At 43.2% G+C, this 15975-nt stretch overlaps 1 protein-coding gene across 1 annotated transcript; it reads left to right on the top strand.

Moving 5' to 3' along the window:
• Positions 1–1583: 1583 nt before the first annotated feature.
• On the top strand, positions 1584–15483 carry mrps5 (mitochondrial ribosomal protein S5). The gene is made up of 11 exons (XM_028989397.1): positions 1584–1635; positions 2226–2336; positions 4551–4676; positions 5566–5799; positions 7421–7455; positions 13353–13443; positions 14163–14209; positions 14331–14388; positions 14479–14541; positions 14705–14841; positions 15085–15483. The coding sequence occupies exons 1-11, from the start codon at positions 1587–1589 to the stop codon at positions 15307–15309; spliced, it is 1176 nt and encodes a 391-aa protein (XP_028845230.1). The 5' UTR covers positions 1584–1586; the 3' UTR covers positions 15310–15483.
• Positions 15484–15975: the final 492 nt, after the last annotated feature.

The raw sequence follows: 15975 nt of genomic DNA on the forward strand, positions 1-15975 counted from the left end.
CAACTCATTTTCTCTTTTCCTCCCTCAGATCTACATGCTGCTTCTAAAATCTCTGCATGTCTGACTGACATCTCATTTTGGAAGGCAGCCCATCACCTCAAACTCAACCCTACCAAAACTGAACTAATATTCATTCCAGCAGATTCTTCAACACATCAGGATCTTGCTATTTACCTAGACACCTCGCAGCTCTCTCCTTCTGCAACAGCCCGCAACCTTGGCGTAACAATAGACAACCAACACTACTTATCAACTCACATCAGCAGTCTTTCCCGCTCACGTAGATTCCTTCTATACAATATCAGCCAAATCTGGTCTACCTCTATGTACCATCAGACAAATAGCTGGTCTACTTCTATGTACCATCCAACCTCTACAACTAATACAAAATGCAGTGGCCTCCACTGGCTCCCAGTAGCTGCACCCATCAGATTCAAAATACTGATGCTGGCCTACAAAGCCAAACATGGAGTAGCACCATCCTACCTAACATCCCTTATTACACCTCACACTGCACCTCGTATTCTCAGAGTCTCCAGTACTGCTCGCCTGGTTCCTCCATCTCTGAAGGTACGAGAAAGACACTCATCTAGACTCTTCTCCGTCTTGGCCCCTCGGTGGTGGAATGAACTTCCCCTCGAGGTCAGAACAGCTCAGTCACATTTTCAAACGGCAGCTCAAGACCTTCCTCTTTAGAGAATATTTAGATTAATTTGTGACCTTCTTATTGTCTGACTTATGTATAGAAACTACAACAGAGTGAATAAAAAAGATTGTATTCATAGTTGGGGGTCCAAGTGAACCAGAATTGATCACTTCATTGATGGTAACAGCCAATCAGAAAATAGCAGTATTTTATGTGGGTAAAATGCAACACCAAACACCAATGAAAAGGCATCCTATAATTCTTCGCTTTATTCTGCTAGCTGTAACAAATTTGAGTGTCGAGACTTACTTCTATTTTAATGTTACAACAAATTCACAACTTGTTTTTTTACAGCCTGTTCACTGCCAACACCTGTTCAGAACAAGTTGTCTCATCATATTTCATTATCACAGAATAACTGACCTATTATCACATTATAATGATCTCTATCTCCAAATATTCTAAATAATTTTACTGAAATGTCTGTATCAAATATTTTCTTCCAGAAGTCTGAGCAATTATTAACAAAAAAACACTATTAATAAATTTTTATTAATGAAAATCTCACTTCAAGGTTTTTTTTTAAAAGTTGGCTGACCTGCTTATGTAACTACACTGACGCTTAATATTATATCAAGTTTATAATCCCTTTAGGCTGAATAGGCAATTAACTATGCTTTCACTGGGACTAAGATAAATTGAATTTGACGACAGCCCAAAAAAATTAATTGCGTGTGTAGCCGCACGCCGAACATTCATGTGATAATCTCAAGTGGTTAATAGTCTTGGGGAACGCAAATACATAGAACACAAATCCATTTATGTTATTTCATTTTAATTTATTACTCTTACATCGGCTCTGAATGTTCTGCAATAATTACAGTCAGGCACTCTACCAGACTACTTGTTATTGGACAGGGGTCCTTTGCTTCGTTCAAAGATGGCGGCGACCGTGAGAGTGTGCTGTGTCCTCCGCGCATCGCTAGGAGGTAAACTTTTGGAGTTTATCAGCCACTATGCGTCATTTGTATGTTATTTTGAATATTTCCTCCACACACTTCAGTTTAAAAACGTGCACGGTATTGGCCGTTCTTAGCTATACGAGGAGTGTAAGTGTAACTGCTGATATTTAGCAGAATGGCTAAATATGACAGTAGCATCACATTCCCAGTGCAGTGTGTCCTGGTGGGATTAGAACATCCAATTCTTGTCCGAGTGGATAACTTTGTTAAATAGAGCTTATTTAAAATATTTTATATATCACGTTGGTTGAGCGAGCTTACTTAGTTTAATGGAACGTTTGTGAACGTCACCTTAACAGTCGCCCTGTAACAGTTGGCAATGACTGATGAATTATGAATCCACTGAAATCAAAGCCCTTCCACCATGTGTATGAAAGATCACCAGGAATTCTCAGGAATTATGTTCACTGACGATTGGATTTAATACATTGGGACGGGATTGGGAATCCCTGCCCTCCAAATAGAACCTTCCTCTCCTCCAGGGTTTAGCTTTCCTCGTTTGTCTTCTTTTGTTTTATGAATAATATAATATTATTATTATTGTATGTATATTTCAGGAGCGGCTCCTCTTCTCCAGCTCTACAGAACGCCCCCCGCTCCCTGGGCCACGGCCGCCCCGGCTTCTGTTGCCTGGCAGCAGACCAGACACGGCAGCTTCTTCAACAAGTGTAAGTGCGTCAAGATTTTCATTGCGTTTCATGCGTGTATGTGCATATTTATTTTCATACATGAACCGTTACCAGATATGGGGCTCTTACGGCCATTATTGTCCACGCCTTGTTCTTTTTTCTAAGTGTACAACTACAACGTTTAAAACTAGCACAGGTCTGTAGTATCTTTTCTGGCTTTACGTAGTGAACCACGTCTCATGGTGCGTTTCTTCCGTATTCCAGCACCTCCGCAGTTAATTGGGCTGCACAGGCACAGCTCTTCAGGATTGTCAGAAATTTAGTTTTACAGATGCATTAATGTATAACTCATACTGAAAGTGGACTGTCACACCCACAAGTCCAGTGAAACACCAGGTATTTGTATGATGCAAGTGATTACATTAAAATTTTAGAATTTTCTGTATTTGGATAGGTTTACAGTATAATTTTTTAAATTAATTAAATAACACTATTTTTCTATTTTATCATGCAGTCCTGAGATTCTGAGATTTTATTTTGTGATTTTTAAAATTATAATAATTTTTTGCACATGGCACCAAACAGGCTAGGACGCACCCCAGTCATTTCCATGCATGCTTGGCGCATTTCCGGGTGCAGCACGCATATGGACCGGCGATTTACTGGTCGATTGAAGGCTTGTTTTATTTTATTCGTTGGGTCTGTAGTATTTTTTGTTTAGTTTTCGCGAGGAGTGAATTTTTATGCAGTAGGCTGGTATTATCAAAATCTCTCCCATTGAGCAAATTTATATTGCATACCTCTTATAACGTTTTCACTAAGCAACCCTACTTAGAGTAACTGAAAGGTCATGGGGAGCAGTGTGTGGGGACGGTGCTTTGCTCAGTGGCACCTCAGTGGCACCTTGGCACCTTAACCACTAGGCCACCACAGCCCATTTCTATAACTCAAATTCATGAAACTTCCCCTTAATTCATTATTGTACATCAACTAAATTAAAAGCTAGGGGGAAAAATCACGATAGGAATGTGTCCAGTAATAAAAATGATCTTTAATGATCTTTAAGTTATCAAGTTACATAATTAAAATCCATATCTCCCTTTCTGTGTTTGTTTCTTGTTACTGCATCAATAAAGTATAAGTATATTCCTGCATATTATTGAATAGTTTTTGATAGGGCTGATTCCTGGTGAGCGGTGGGCAGCCATGAGAGGTGTGTGGGGAACTCAGTGGGACCTTCGGTTATGACACCACTGCCAATATATGCCTTGCTGGGATACTGAGCAGTTTTCAGGCTACATTATACAAAATGTAAAAAGATTGAATGACAGCTGGTCGGTGGTCTATGATTCCTTCTGCCATTCCTCACAGCCAATCAAAAGGCCAGGTGGTGTAAAAAGTAATCATATGGATCCTCATTTATATTCAGCGCTGTAAATAATGTTGCCTAGTAGGACCTGTGAACCAAGTCCCAGGTTCCAACCCCACTTACTACCATCGTGTCCCTGAGCAAGACACTTAACCCTTAACCCAGGGGGGGACTGTCCCTGTAAATACTGATTGTAAAGCACTCTGGATAAGGATGTCTCATAAATGCTGTAAATGTTAATTTTGGTCCCCAGTCTGCTCCCCAGACTTCTTTTTATTTGCCCTCCACTCTCTCTGTGTGTGTGTGTGTGTGTGTGTGTGTGTGTGTGTGTGTGTGTGTTGTTGGTTGATGCCCCAGTCAGGTGACCTTTTCCTTTGTGAGTGTATAGAGTAGTACAGGCCTGTCAGATGATATTATGGAATTTATCTTTTTGCTTTTGTTGTGTTTGGACGGTTTATTAGGCCATGCAGGCATTTCCATCTGCTTTAATTATGGCCTAATTAAAATCTCTGAGCAAGCAGCAAACATCAAACAGCTCCCTGCCAGTCCTCGAGTGAACGCTGGAGAGCGGCTGGGGAAAAGCCGAATGAAACAACAAATACAGTCATTCAAAGAACAAATGCAGAGTTCCTGATTAAATACATTCAAGGCTTGAGGGTTGCAGTCTGACAGCGACTGTGCGTGTGTGTGTGTGCGCGTGCATGCCAGGGATTACGCCGCATGACCGAACAATTGAAAGCTGCGCTGTTATTTTTGGCTGCACCGTTCTTTTTATTTCCGGATTGGAAATGAGCCTGAGCCCTTTTTATAAATGCTTCCTATGGAGCTGGTGCTGTCAGCGTCTGTATATGTAGTGAGGATGACCATCTGACTCCCGTACACAGTAACTGCTGAGGAGCTCTGGAAGGGTGTCGTGGCCGAGACTGGAGCCGGAGCAAGGAAGGGCAGAGGGAAGAGAACGAAACGCAAATTGAAGAAGGATCTGAACCGAGGCCAGACACTTGGAGAGGGTAACAAATCTCATTCTCACACACACACACACACACACACACACACCTGTTTTTGCCTAAACCACGTAAGCACACACATTTCACTTCATGCCCCGGCCAATCACGAGCAAACTGCTTATCTATCTATGAGCATGGAAGAGCTAGTTATTGGCAGCTATTTCTCTATAGAACATTTCGTACATGTTTTTTATTTTTTTTATTTTTATAGTAAAACACAGAGATGAATAAAGACTGATTAGTGGAATTATATCGAATATGATAACGATACACATATCCCCATATTGATGTATATAAATTTGTCACATCCCTGGAGTGCTGTTTGTTTCTCTGACAGCCCCCTTTATCTCAATTAAGCTAACAGTGGTTTCATTAGTTAGTTTGACAGGCTGTGTGTGCAGTACATTCATGGGTGTCTGGTTAAACCTCACATCGATCTGTGTGTTTAATGTGTCTTTTCAGGGGTTTTTACTCTTACTTTACTGCTCCGAAAAGAAAACAGCACCCCCCCCCCCAACTTCAATTGATTTTTAAGAGACCCTCTGCTCCTCAAGTCTGTTTACTTCGGATTTGCTGTGAGAGAGAGAGAACCAAGGTTATGAATGCAGTTAATAAGACACACACACATGCTCTCTGTGGACACAGATGGCCATCTAATTCTGGTGACAATATGCTCTGCTATTGAATGCACATTAAAGTTCAATAAACCTTAGAGGCTATTCAGAACACGGAGCGCGATCTTTTGTTGCAGCATGGCTAGTTTTTTCCGTCTCCCTTGCAAAGTTGTTGGAAAAACTGTCGTCATGTCAACATTAATAAAGCTTTCTGTTTTGTGAGATGCTGTGGTGTGTTCCAGCAATTGAATTGGTTTGTGCATCTGTCTGTCGGTCAGGCCGTGGGGGGTTCCTATGGCCAGGTCTGAATGCACCACTGGTGAAGGCCGGCACCATCCAGGCCATGTCCCGGCGCGGTGCCGCCGAGCAGCAGGAGCTCCGGGCGGAGATGGACCGTCAGAAGGACGAGTGGGATAAACGGCGTAAGATGAAGATTAAGAGGGAGAGAGGCTGGACCGGCAACTCCTGGGGAGGCCTCAGCCTCGGACCCCCTGATCCTGGTCCTAATGGAGGTAAGGAGGAGGATTGTTTTCGTGAATAAGAAATGTCCGCACAGTGATCAAGCAACTACATCAGGGGTTAGGATTTTTTTTAAAGACATTGGATATTCACATTTTATATAAATAATGTACACACAAATTATATATCATTATAGTTTGATTACTCTTGCACTGCCTGTGTCCCCTGTTTGCACTTTTTGGTTCTATTTACAGAAAAATGTGTAATAGCACCATGCAGCTGACGCTATTGAATTTTGTTATTGCTGAAGGTACTTCATACTTTGCAGTGGCTTTCGTTTAGGATTGGTCATTTTTAATTATTTCTTTAATGTTTAGCCATTAATTTTAATTGCTTATGATTTTAAAGTGGAGCAGGTTATTTATGCGTTAAGGATACAACAGACACCCAATTTAGTATTCTTTCTATTGAAGTAGGATATGAATTGACTTTTCATCGGACGATATTGTATGTATTTCTCAGCCCTGAGACCATGTGACCAGCCTCTTTCTCTTTCACAGAATATGGGCGGTTCAAATTTTCCACCAAATACACTTTCATTTGTTATCCCCTTCACTCGCGCTAACACTCACACACACTCCATGCTCTCATTATTGTATGCTGCACACTGCAGACAACCCAATCTCGTCCTAATTTACACTCGCCGCGCTGGCTGTTTATCTCCGTGCTCTGGGTGCCGCGCGGCGATTAGATTTCCTCTCGCTCGGTTGGCCGGAGGGGCCGGCTGGCACTACAGTCGCCACCGTGACAGATTGCCAGGTGCCGGCATGGACAGGGATCTAAATCATGCCGCAAATCACCCAATCACGCACACGCCCCCCCCCTCGTCACCTACGGGTCACGGCGGAAATGCTCACCGCTAAGTCCCGGAAATGCTTCCGTCTCATCCCGACCGCCGTGGAGCACCACGTCGGTGACTAAGTGCGGCACTTTGCTTTATTCGGTTTTAAACCCATGTTACTTGCTTTCACACCGTTCAGCCATGTTACTTGCTTCCACACAGTTACTTCTATCCGCCTGCAGACCCTTTTCTGACCTGCCAGGAACATAAGCAGCAGCAGGACGGGCGTAAAACGAGTTTAAAGGTTTTACACTGTAAAAAGTATTAAAATTAAAACATATTCAAAAGGGTCATTTTTTTTAAAGTTACGCTATCATAAATGGAATGTTATAGCCATCTTTCTTGGTATTACTTTCCTTCATAACGCATTTTACAGCTATTAAAATTCCAGTTACGGCAGGACACAAATTGATAAAGCTGTAAATAAATGCATTTTGTACAGTTAGCAGACTGTGCGGTATGATTTATGAGTTCCGTTTCCTCTTCCTGCGTTTATAGTCGCGGCGCGGAGATGGCAGCGCCTGCTAATGAGCTGTTTTGCATAGACCCCGTGCATTAACGTTACGCCGGCTTTAGCTTGTTGTCCCGTCTTACCCGGTCCCCGGAGAGGAGGCAGGACTCCGGAACAACGGGGAAATTCACAGATGAGGCCTGCAGTTAGGCTCCATTCATGTAATTACCGACTTGGCCCCCGTTGATGGTGTTGAATTTAGAACTCCGTCTCTCTGGGTCTCTGCATGCAGATGTTTTTACTTTCTCTCTCTCTTTCCCAGAAACGTATGAAGACTTTGACTCCAGAGTGATTGAGGTGAGTTGCGTTCTGTTTTTTGATGGTGTATGTCTGTGTATGTGTGTACCTGCAGACTCGTCAGATTAACGCTTGTTGGTGTGGATCTCAGGTCACCTGAACGTCACATACACGCTCGAGCAATGAACGTGCATCTGACGCTGCTGCAGTGTTTGTCCCCGGTTCCTTGAATGCATTAGTCAGGGTCGCATAATTAAGGCTGCAGGGATTTTTTATTGCTGTTAAGAGACCTTTAACCAGCTAATGCAGTTCATTAACAGCTTCTGTTGCATAGCAACATATCAGCAAAAAGCATCTGTTAATTTAGCAGAATACAAGATTTTGGGTGGGTTATGGCCAGTTTTTCACCATAGGGTGGTAGTAGCCTAGTGGGTAACACACTCGCCTATGAACCAGAAGACCCAGGTTCAAATCCCACTTACTACCATTGTGTTTCTGAGCAAGACACTTAACCCTGAGTGTCTCCAGGGGGGGACTGTCCCTGTAACTACTGATTGTAAGTCGCTCTGGATGTAAAATGTAAATGCACACAAGGAAAAACTCCACACACACACAAAAAAAGAAACCTTGGGAAGGAGTGATACAGAAAGGGACACCCTTCCAGGGTAGAGTGAGCCTGCAAATGGTGTCAGTGCAGGATTTGTGATGATTTGTCCAATAAGAAAAAAAGTCCTATAGTTGTAGAGGTGGAGAAGTCCAAAGTGTAGTATAGAACATCTGTCCATGTTTGCAGGTACTGGACAGTGCAGAGTAGGTTTTAAATATGGTTATTGCCATTAATGGGAAAATATGCTATAATGTACTGCGTCGGTGCCTTGTCTAAAGCCGTGATAGGACATGGGGGTGGAAATGATAAACTAATATCATCTAACAATCCAGGGCTTTCAGATCAATTCTCATTATGAGAGAGGAGACCAGGCGTCTGAAAGCCTCGGCTTTATTAAACCTGTACCACCACTCTGCAGTCTCCTTTTTCTGCCCCATCAGAAAAGCCGAATAGGAAATGTGTTCCTGTCTCCGTCTATCTGCTGGCCGTAATTGCAGCGTGTCATTGTTCTCTTCCTCCACACAAAATGTTTTGCCTTTTGTGTGTGTTTGCTGTGGCACAACAGTACAGGTGCAGAGCCATTAATACTGGATGAGCATTTAGAAGGGAGATGGATCGGTTGAGTGGGGTTGGGGCGGCCATGTTGGCTCTGGTCTCTGCGGTATCTGTGTTGTAGTGGTGCTGGCAGCAGCTCAGAGGGGAAACTGAGCTGGTGCAGGAAATCCAAACCCTTCTCCACACACATCGAGGGCCACGTTTCCCCATATGATCATCGCTCAAATCCTGCAAGATGGATGACAAGGTGGAAATAAGGAGAATCGGTCCAGGATGCGGCTTTATTGAAACATAGATTATGATGGATCTCAAGTCCAATATTGATCTTTTTTTTTTTTTCCTCGTCTCACTCTGGGAACCTAACCAGAGCTAAAAATGCCTGTTTGCTTTTGGGATTGAGTTCTCCTGATCGCCATTCCCTGCGTTGACTTTTACGCCTTGCCTGCTGCGTTTAATTCTTCACTATCTGTGCTTTTTGCACGTTTTTTGCACATGGTCAGTGTGGACCAAGCTGTTAATTATTAACACAAATACTGCTGACCTTGCTTTCCATAATGCACAAAATATTTGCACCCTGGTACTGTATTTCCCTTCTCAAAAAATGTCAGAAGTCCTAAATAATGAATCAATACCTATAGATTGCGCAAAATTAGGCGTCACCAATGCACAACGATGCGTTGGATCCAAAAGCTCAAGACCTTCCTCTTTAGAGAATATTTAGATTGTAACCTTCTTATTGTCTAACTTATGATCAGAATCTACAACAAGAGTGAATTAAAAAGATTGTATTCATAGTTGAGGGTCCTAATGAACCAGAACTGATCACTTGATCGATGGTAACATGGAAGCACGTAGTAAGTCGCTCTGGAAAAGGGCGTCTGCCAAATGCCTTAAATGTTAAATGTAAAACAAAGATGGCGGCGCCGGCGAGTAGCAGCAATGCGAGTGACTCTCAGCTTCAACAGTGCAACAGTAATTTGTACTTTATACTGGATGTTGGAGTAGGCTATAAGATGCTAAATATAAGGGGGAGAACAAATCACGAGGCTACGTCATCGTGAATAAAATTACATGACTTTGTGACATATATGGTAAAATGTTTTTGTGTTTCCTGAAAAAACGTCTGGTGTTTCAGGAATGCCACCTTGGTGGACTGCCGGATTCCATTACTGCGGTTTATTAAAAAAAAAAAAAAAAAGTTTACGTTGGTAATTGCTCTGAGAGGTTTTTTTTTTTTTTTTTTTTATGCTACATCTGACATTATTTACTTGATTCTTATTTTTTTCATATATGAATTAGAATGTAAAATAGACTATATTGGTCAAAAACCTATTAGATTAATTGTTTAAAAATATTATTTTTGCCCAGCCCTGCACCAAATATATATACCAAATATTTTGTAAAATGGTGTTGAAATGTTTCACTTTCTTTATTTGCTGACAGAAGAAAATCTATTTATGAGCAGAGAGTTTGTGGCACGACCTTCTGCCTTGCTGCAGTTCAGCAAGGGTTTATGAGCTTCCGCCTCTTTGTAACAGCAGGTACTTTTAATGAAATGTTTTCTGGAAACCTGTAGAGGCTTCCGCCAAGGACACCAGAGCCCTGCCAAGAGTGACAAAGAGTGAGGGAGAGAGCGAGAGGGGGCGGGTGAAGACATGCAGAGCAGATAAAGGAGCACATAATTAAATTGATGGATGGCTAGCGAGATGGATGAGTGGATAAGAGGCCAGGACGAGGGGGATATGTTGCATGTGGCACCTGTCCGCTTTAAAATACCAGCGACTGATAACGGCACGGCCCCTCAAATGAGAATCGTTTACAGTCTACAACTCTCTCTCTCTCTCTCTCTCTCTCTCTCTCTCTCTCTCTCTCTCTCTCTCACACACACACACACTTCTAAGTGACGAGCTTCTTGGCACGCGCTGATCGGGACGTTTGGGGAGTACAAACATTGAAGTGATAAATTTCGAAGTGGTTCAGCGGCGTAATTAGCATGCAGCACGCCCTCTGTACCATGCACTGATGCAGAGCAGTCACAATATTGAAGCTGTTACACGCGTCGGGAGGCGCAGGGTCTTCCCACGTCTCGAGTTGTGTGGAATTTACGCTCTACTGCAGGCCGTATACTGAATTCAGCAACTTTTTGATGTTCCGGCTGTAATTCAAGAACGTTAGACACATCCCATTACTATGAGGTTAATGATCACTTTTAATTATTATTTCTAGCTTAGCATCTGGATGAGTTGGTGCAATGCATACTAATCCCGGAGAGAATTTAAAAGAAGCACTTTTAGTCTGGAACTAGATTTAATCCATGAACAGCAACCTGACCCCAGATGTCTGCAAGTCCAATATCTTTTAATAATTATAACATTTACATTTAAGGCATTTGGCAGACGCCCTTATCCAGAGTTATTTACAACATGCTTTCAAGTTACCATCGATGAAGAGATCAATTCTGGTTCATTAGGACCCTCAACTGTGAATACATTCACTCACTCACTGTTGTAGATTCTGTACACAAGTTGAGGCAGTGGTGGCCTCGCGGTTAAGGTTGCCGGTTTGATTCCCGATCCGCCAAGGTGCCACTGAGGTGCCACTGAGCAAAGCACCGTCCCCACACACTGCTCCCCGGGCGTCTGTCATGGCTGCCCACTGCTCACTCAGGGTGATGGGTTAAATGCATCGTGTGCTGTGCTGCTGTGTATCACATGTGACAATCGCTTCACTTTGAAATTAGACAATAAGAAGTTTACAAGTTCATCTGAATATTCTCTAAAGAGGAGGGTCTTGAGCTGCCGTTTGAAAATACTCAGTGACCTAGCTGTTCTAGAGGTTCTAGAAACATCTAGTGTAGTATGATCATTTTTGCCAAGGTATAACAAAACATTGGCACCAAGTATTGTTTGTTAGTTTAATGAGATTTTAAATTGAAATGCAAGTTCATTTTTCTCCAATGACAATACTTAATACTAATACTGTTGTTCAATATTTATGCCAGTGTTGTCTTGTCATCATTTTCTTCCCATTAATTCAATGAATTGTGTTTTACTGATGTTTAAAAGGATGTGAATGGGCAGTTGAGTTAACTTTATTATTAACGGAACTTTAGGTTCTGTTTCCCAACAGTGCCGGGTGGAGAGTGTTCATTGATATTTGAGCTCAGGCATTGGTTGAGGGCGTGTCCCCCTCACACCTGCAGGACATGAGCAGAATTCAGTTTGTCTGTGTGTGTCTGTGTGTGTGTGTGTGTGTGTGTGTGTGTGTGTGTGTGTGTGTGTGTGTGTTTTTGGATTATTACAGAGCTGGTTCTGATGTGTGTGTGTGGGTTGGCAGGCGTATGTGTGCACACCCTTGAAATGCTTTTATTTAATTTTAGATTTGATTGAACAATGATATGGATCCAAATAAGCTGATTCTTAACTGTAATCGTTTCAATGTAGGGGAGCAGGGAGAGTGTGTGTGTGTTAATGATGTCCCTGTGCTGTGCCAGTCAGACTGAACAGATGGCACTGCATGCCAATGCAACTCCGACAGCCTGCAAGTGGGAGTCTCTCGCTCTCTCTCTCTCTCTCCCCCCCTCTCATCTGCCTTTCTTTCTCCTCCAGTCTTTTTACCCTGCTGTGTACCACCCAGTTCTCTTACACGCCTTTAGCTTGCCGCTTAATCTTCACCAGGCATGTGGTGTTTCTTGGTCTGTGTGAACCGTATTTGCCAGGTGAGTTAATTGGCACCATTTGGGGATTTGAAGATGTTTGCTAAGGTGGAACGGAGGCTTGGGTTCTTTCCTTCTGTGCTGGAGTATAATTATAAAGGTTGGATCGCAGTCTCACACTGCCCTCTGTTGAAGGACACTGGGAATTACACTGCAGGGTCTTCATTAGGGTGTGTGTGTGTGTGTGTGTGTTAGAGCGATGAAATGACTTGTTTTTCCCCCCTGCGGTCCTTTCCAGGATGAAACACCGTGATCTAAAAATCTCAAACGCAGACGGAAACGTCCATCTGGAGACACCAGTCGTATGCGCCCGGTCTCCATATGCCTTCACACGGGCACATTGATCCGTTTTTTTCATGGTATCTCGAAGCCTTCTTTGCATTGATTAATGACTCTTCTAGTTTCGTGTGGTCCAGGGTTGTGAGTTCGATTCCATGTTGGCATCTCTGGCGTTTATGTTGCCTTTCTACTGTCCACATTGGGTGAGTCCCCTAAAACCAGCGATGGGCTCCAGTGGGCCTGACTTTGCTTAGGAAAGACTACGAAGTGACCATGTTCAATTTATGAATTTCATTTTTAAAATCCCCCTCCTAGTACAAGTTGGCCCCTGTGGGACAGATGGCTGCTCTGTGGTGCGCCTACTTAGGTGCAAAAAATCGAATCGAATTTGCAGTCGTCGTCTCGCAACCTTGATTTCAGTCTGGAAAATAAAACGGGGTTTATATTTACCATCTTGTACGTATTGGTAAATGCCAGACCAGCTGAAGGACAAAAAAAAAAAAAAAAAGCATTTATCTATATATTTATTATGACCTGTCAAGATACAGATTCCTTTCCAGAAAAAGTCTGACAATTTATTTTAACTCTCGTGGGAATGGGAATGAATGGAACTGCATTATATTGCGTACCGGCTGAGGAGGGACATCTTAGTGCTCTGTTGAAAATCCATATCAGCACAGCACCAGCCTGCAGCTCTCTGTCCACAGGATTGCTGAGGCTAAGGGTCTGATGGTTCCCTGCTCAGCGCCGGAACTCCATTTGAATTGAAAATTCATTATATTTGACTTTCTCATTCGACAGGTGAAGAGTGTGTTCAACATGACGGCCAAGGAGGGCAGGAAGAGGTCCATAAGCTGCCTGGTTGCTGTGGGGAATGGAAATGGAGCTGCAGGTAACGGTGATTAAATTCTGAAACCCTATGAGCCAACAGTCCATGGCATTAACAAGAGGTCTGCATATGAGCGTGAAAATGATTCCTATTGTCATTGATTATTATTGTCACCGCAGCACAGCACATGTTGACACAACAAAATGTGTCCTCTGCTTTTAATCATCACCCTTGGTGAGCAGTGGGCAGCCATGACAGGCGTCCGGGGAGCAGTGTGTGGGGACGGGACCCTGCTCAAGGGGAATCTCAGTGGCACCTTGGCGGATCGGGATTTAAACTGAGGCCACCACTGCCTCTTCTGAAAAGTAGTGACCTCTCTATCCACAACCATAGGATACGTCTTCCAACATGACTGCATCAGTTAGGAATAAATAACACTATTTGTGTGTTTCAATTCTTTTTTTGTTCAGAATAAAAATTAAGATTACGAATCCACTTCCTAACCACTGCCTAACATTGTTCAGAGGATCAACAGCGTCTCTTCCTGGTAGTGGCCTAGTGGGTAACACACTCGCCTATGAACCAGAAGACCCAGGTTCAAACCCCACTTACTACCATTGTGTCCCTGAGCAAGACACTTAACCCTGAGTGTCTCCAGGGGGGGACTGTCCCTGTAACTACTGATTGTAAGGTGCTCTGGATAAGGGCGTCTGGTAAATGCCATAAATGTCAACGTACTGCACGTTGAAGAACTTGAAGTGTGTGTATGTGTGTGCTTACAGGGTTTGCTCTGGGAAAGGCAGCGGACAGAGCAACCGCTTTGAGAAAAGTAAGAGAGTGTGTGTGTGTGTGTGTGTGTGTGTGTGTGTGTGTGTGTGTGTGTGTGTGTGTGTGTGGCATGATTTTCATTCCCTTTAGTACTATTCATGACTGAACTCTCATCTTTTCAGGCCAAGAACAGAGCTGTACATTACCTGTACTACATTGAGCGATTCAACAACCACACAAGTAAGTTACACGTCCATTACATAGTTATTGTGCGTGTCAAAACCTTTTGGAGACCGTGAATGACTGGCGTTGATATTATTTTTGTTTCAGTATATCATGATATTGAATCAAAATTCAAGAAAACTACGCTGCGGATGAAGAAACAGAATAAGGGTAAAACAAAAGAAAAGAAATAAACATTGTTACAATGTTATCATCTCAGTTTATTAGATATTTAGTAGATTTTTTTGCTAGTACTCATAATGTAAAGAAGTTGAATTTGTTCCAAAAAATATTTTGGAACCTCACAAGGATATTAATGTGTGTGTATGTTTAGGTTACGGCCTCCATTGCCACAGAGCCGTCATCACGCTCTGTCGGCTGATCGGTATAGATGACATGTACGCTAAAGTGGAGGGTTCTGTCAACCTTCTCAACATCACCAGGGCCCTTTTCCACGGTCTGGTGTCTCAGGTGAGCTATTTTCCCCATCGTGATGAAGAATTTTCAGATTTCCGACCGCAGTAGACTCATCTTCGGACCAGTTTTTGTGTGCCTCTCTCATACTGACGTCTTTTTGATGTGCTTTGGCCATTTTGTCTTCACCCTGGATTAAATCAGCTCCTTTGGAAAAGCGTCCTGATCCTTGTTTTAGTACATTTAACAGCCACTGTTGATGGTGCAGGTCCCTGAATGTTATTAAATGTGGTCCTTTAGGAGACTCACCAGACCCTGGCAGACAGGAAGAAGCTGAACGTGGTGGAGTTCCGGGCCGAGCAGGGCCCGTTACCCATTGTTATAGCCAGGCCGGCGGGTGGGGCTCTGAAGGACCCGGAGCCCGAGGATGAGGTTCCCAGTACGCGCCTGCACTGGCCGGACGTGCAGGCCGCCCAGGGCATGAAGCGATCGGTGTGGTCCGGGGTCAAAAGGACCATCTGGTGAAGCGACAGGACGCCATCGTTCCACATTTCCTAATGGACTCATCCCTAAACACCACCCCTGCCGAGTGTTTGCGCCCACAGATGGACAGGATCTCTGTGGGTTCAAAGAATATGTAGATGTTTCATGCTGCTGTATCATGCTGTTGCCGGATTAAAATCTTTCATCTGACTGTGATTTTGTGATCTTTCTGTCCCAAATTCACTGCAATCTAACCAAACATCTTCATGTGTAAGTAAGGAGTGGTTGTCCTTGTCACCTTACCTGTATGTCTTATACCTCAATCTCAATCATGTAAGGAGCATCTTCAAGTTCAACCTGTAAGACAAAGTGGCCTCTAGTGGCAGGTCCAAGCACTCATCGTAGGGATTGCGGTTTCCTCTCCGGCCACTTTGTGTCACTTGAGGGCGCCGTTGTGTGCTTGTATTCAGGCAATAATTAACCTGTGGTTTGAGTCTGTTGCATCATTTAAATGGCATGTAATAACTCCATCATTACACACAGAATTTAAGAAGACACGGTTGCCAGATTGGAGCTATATGAATAATTAATAGATTTACGGGCCGTGTCCTGTATGGCCTTCGCTTGGAGTGTTCTAAAAGAAGATGAAATGTACAGCCATTTTTTAAATGCTTTCATTATGTGAATATTAATTAGCATATCTGGCCT

The sequence above is a fragment of the Denticeps clupeoides genome, chromosome 8 (genome assembly GCF_900700375.1).
Source record: "Denticeps clupeoides chromosome 8, fDenClu1.1, whole genome shotgun sequence".
Taxonomy (NCBI): Eukaryota; Metazoa; Chordata; class Actinopteri; order Clupeiformes; family Denticipitidae; genus Denticeps; species Denticeps clupeoides.

Bases quoted from the DNA above. Each gene is read 5' to 3' on its own strand.
- mrps5 (XM_028989397.1), top strand. From the start codon at position 1,587: ATGGCGGCGACCGTGAGAGTGTGCTGTGTCCTCCGCGCATCGCTAGGA. The intron at 1,636-2,225 runs GTAAACTTTTGG...TGTATATTTCAG, and splicing joins CCTCCGCGCATCGCTAGGAG to GAGCGGCTCCTCTTCTCCAG. The intron at 7,456-13,352 runs GTGAGTTGCGTT...CTCATTCGACAG, and splicing joins TTGACTCCAGAGTGATTGAG to GTGAAGAGTGTGTTCAACAT.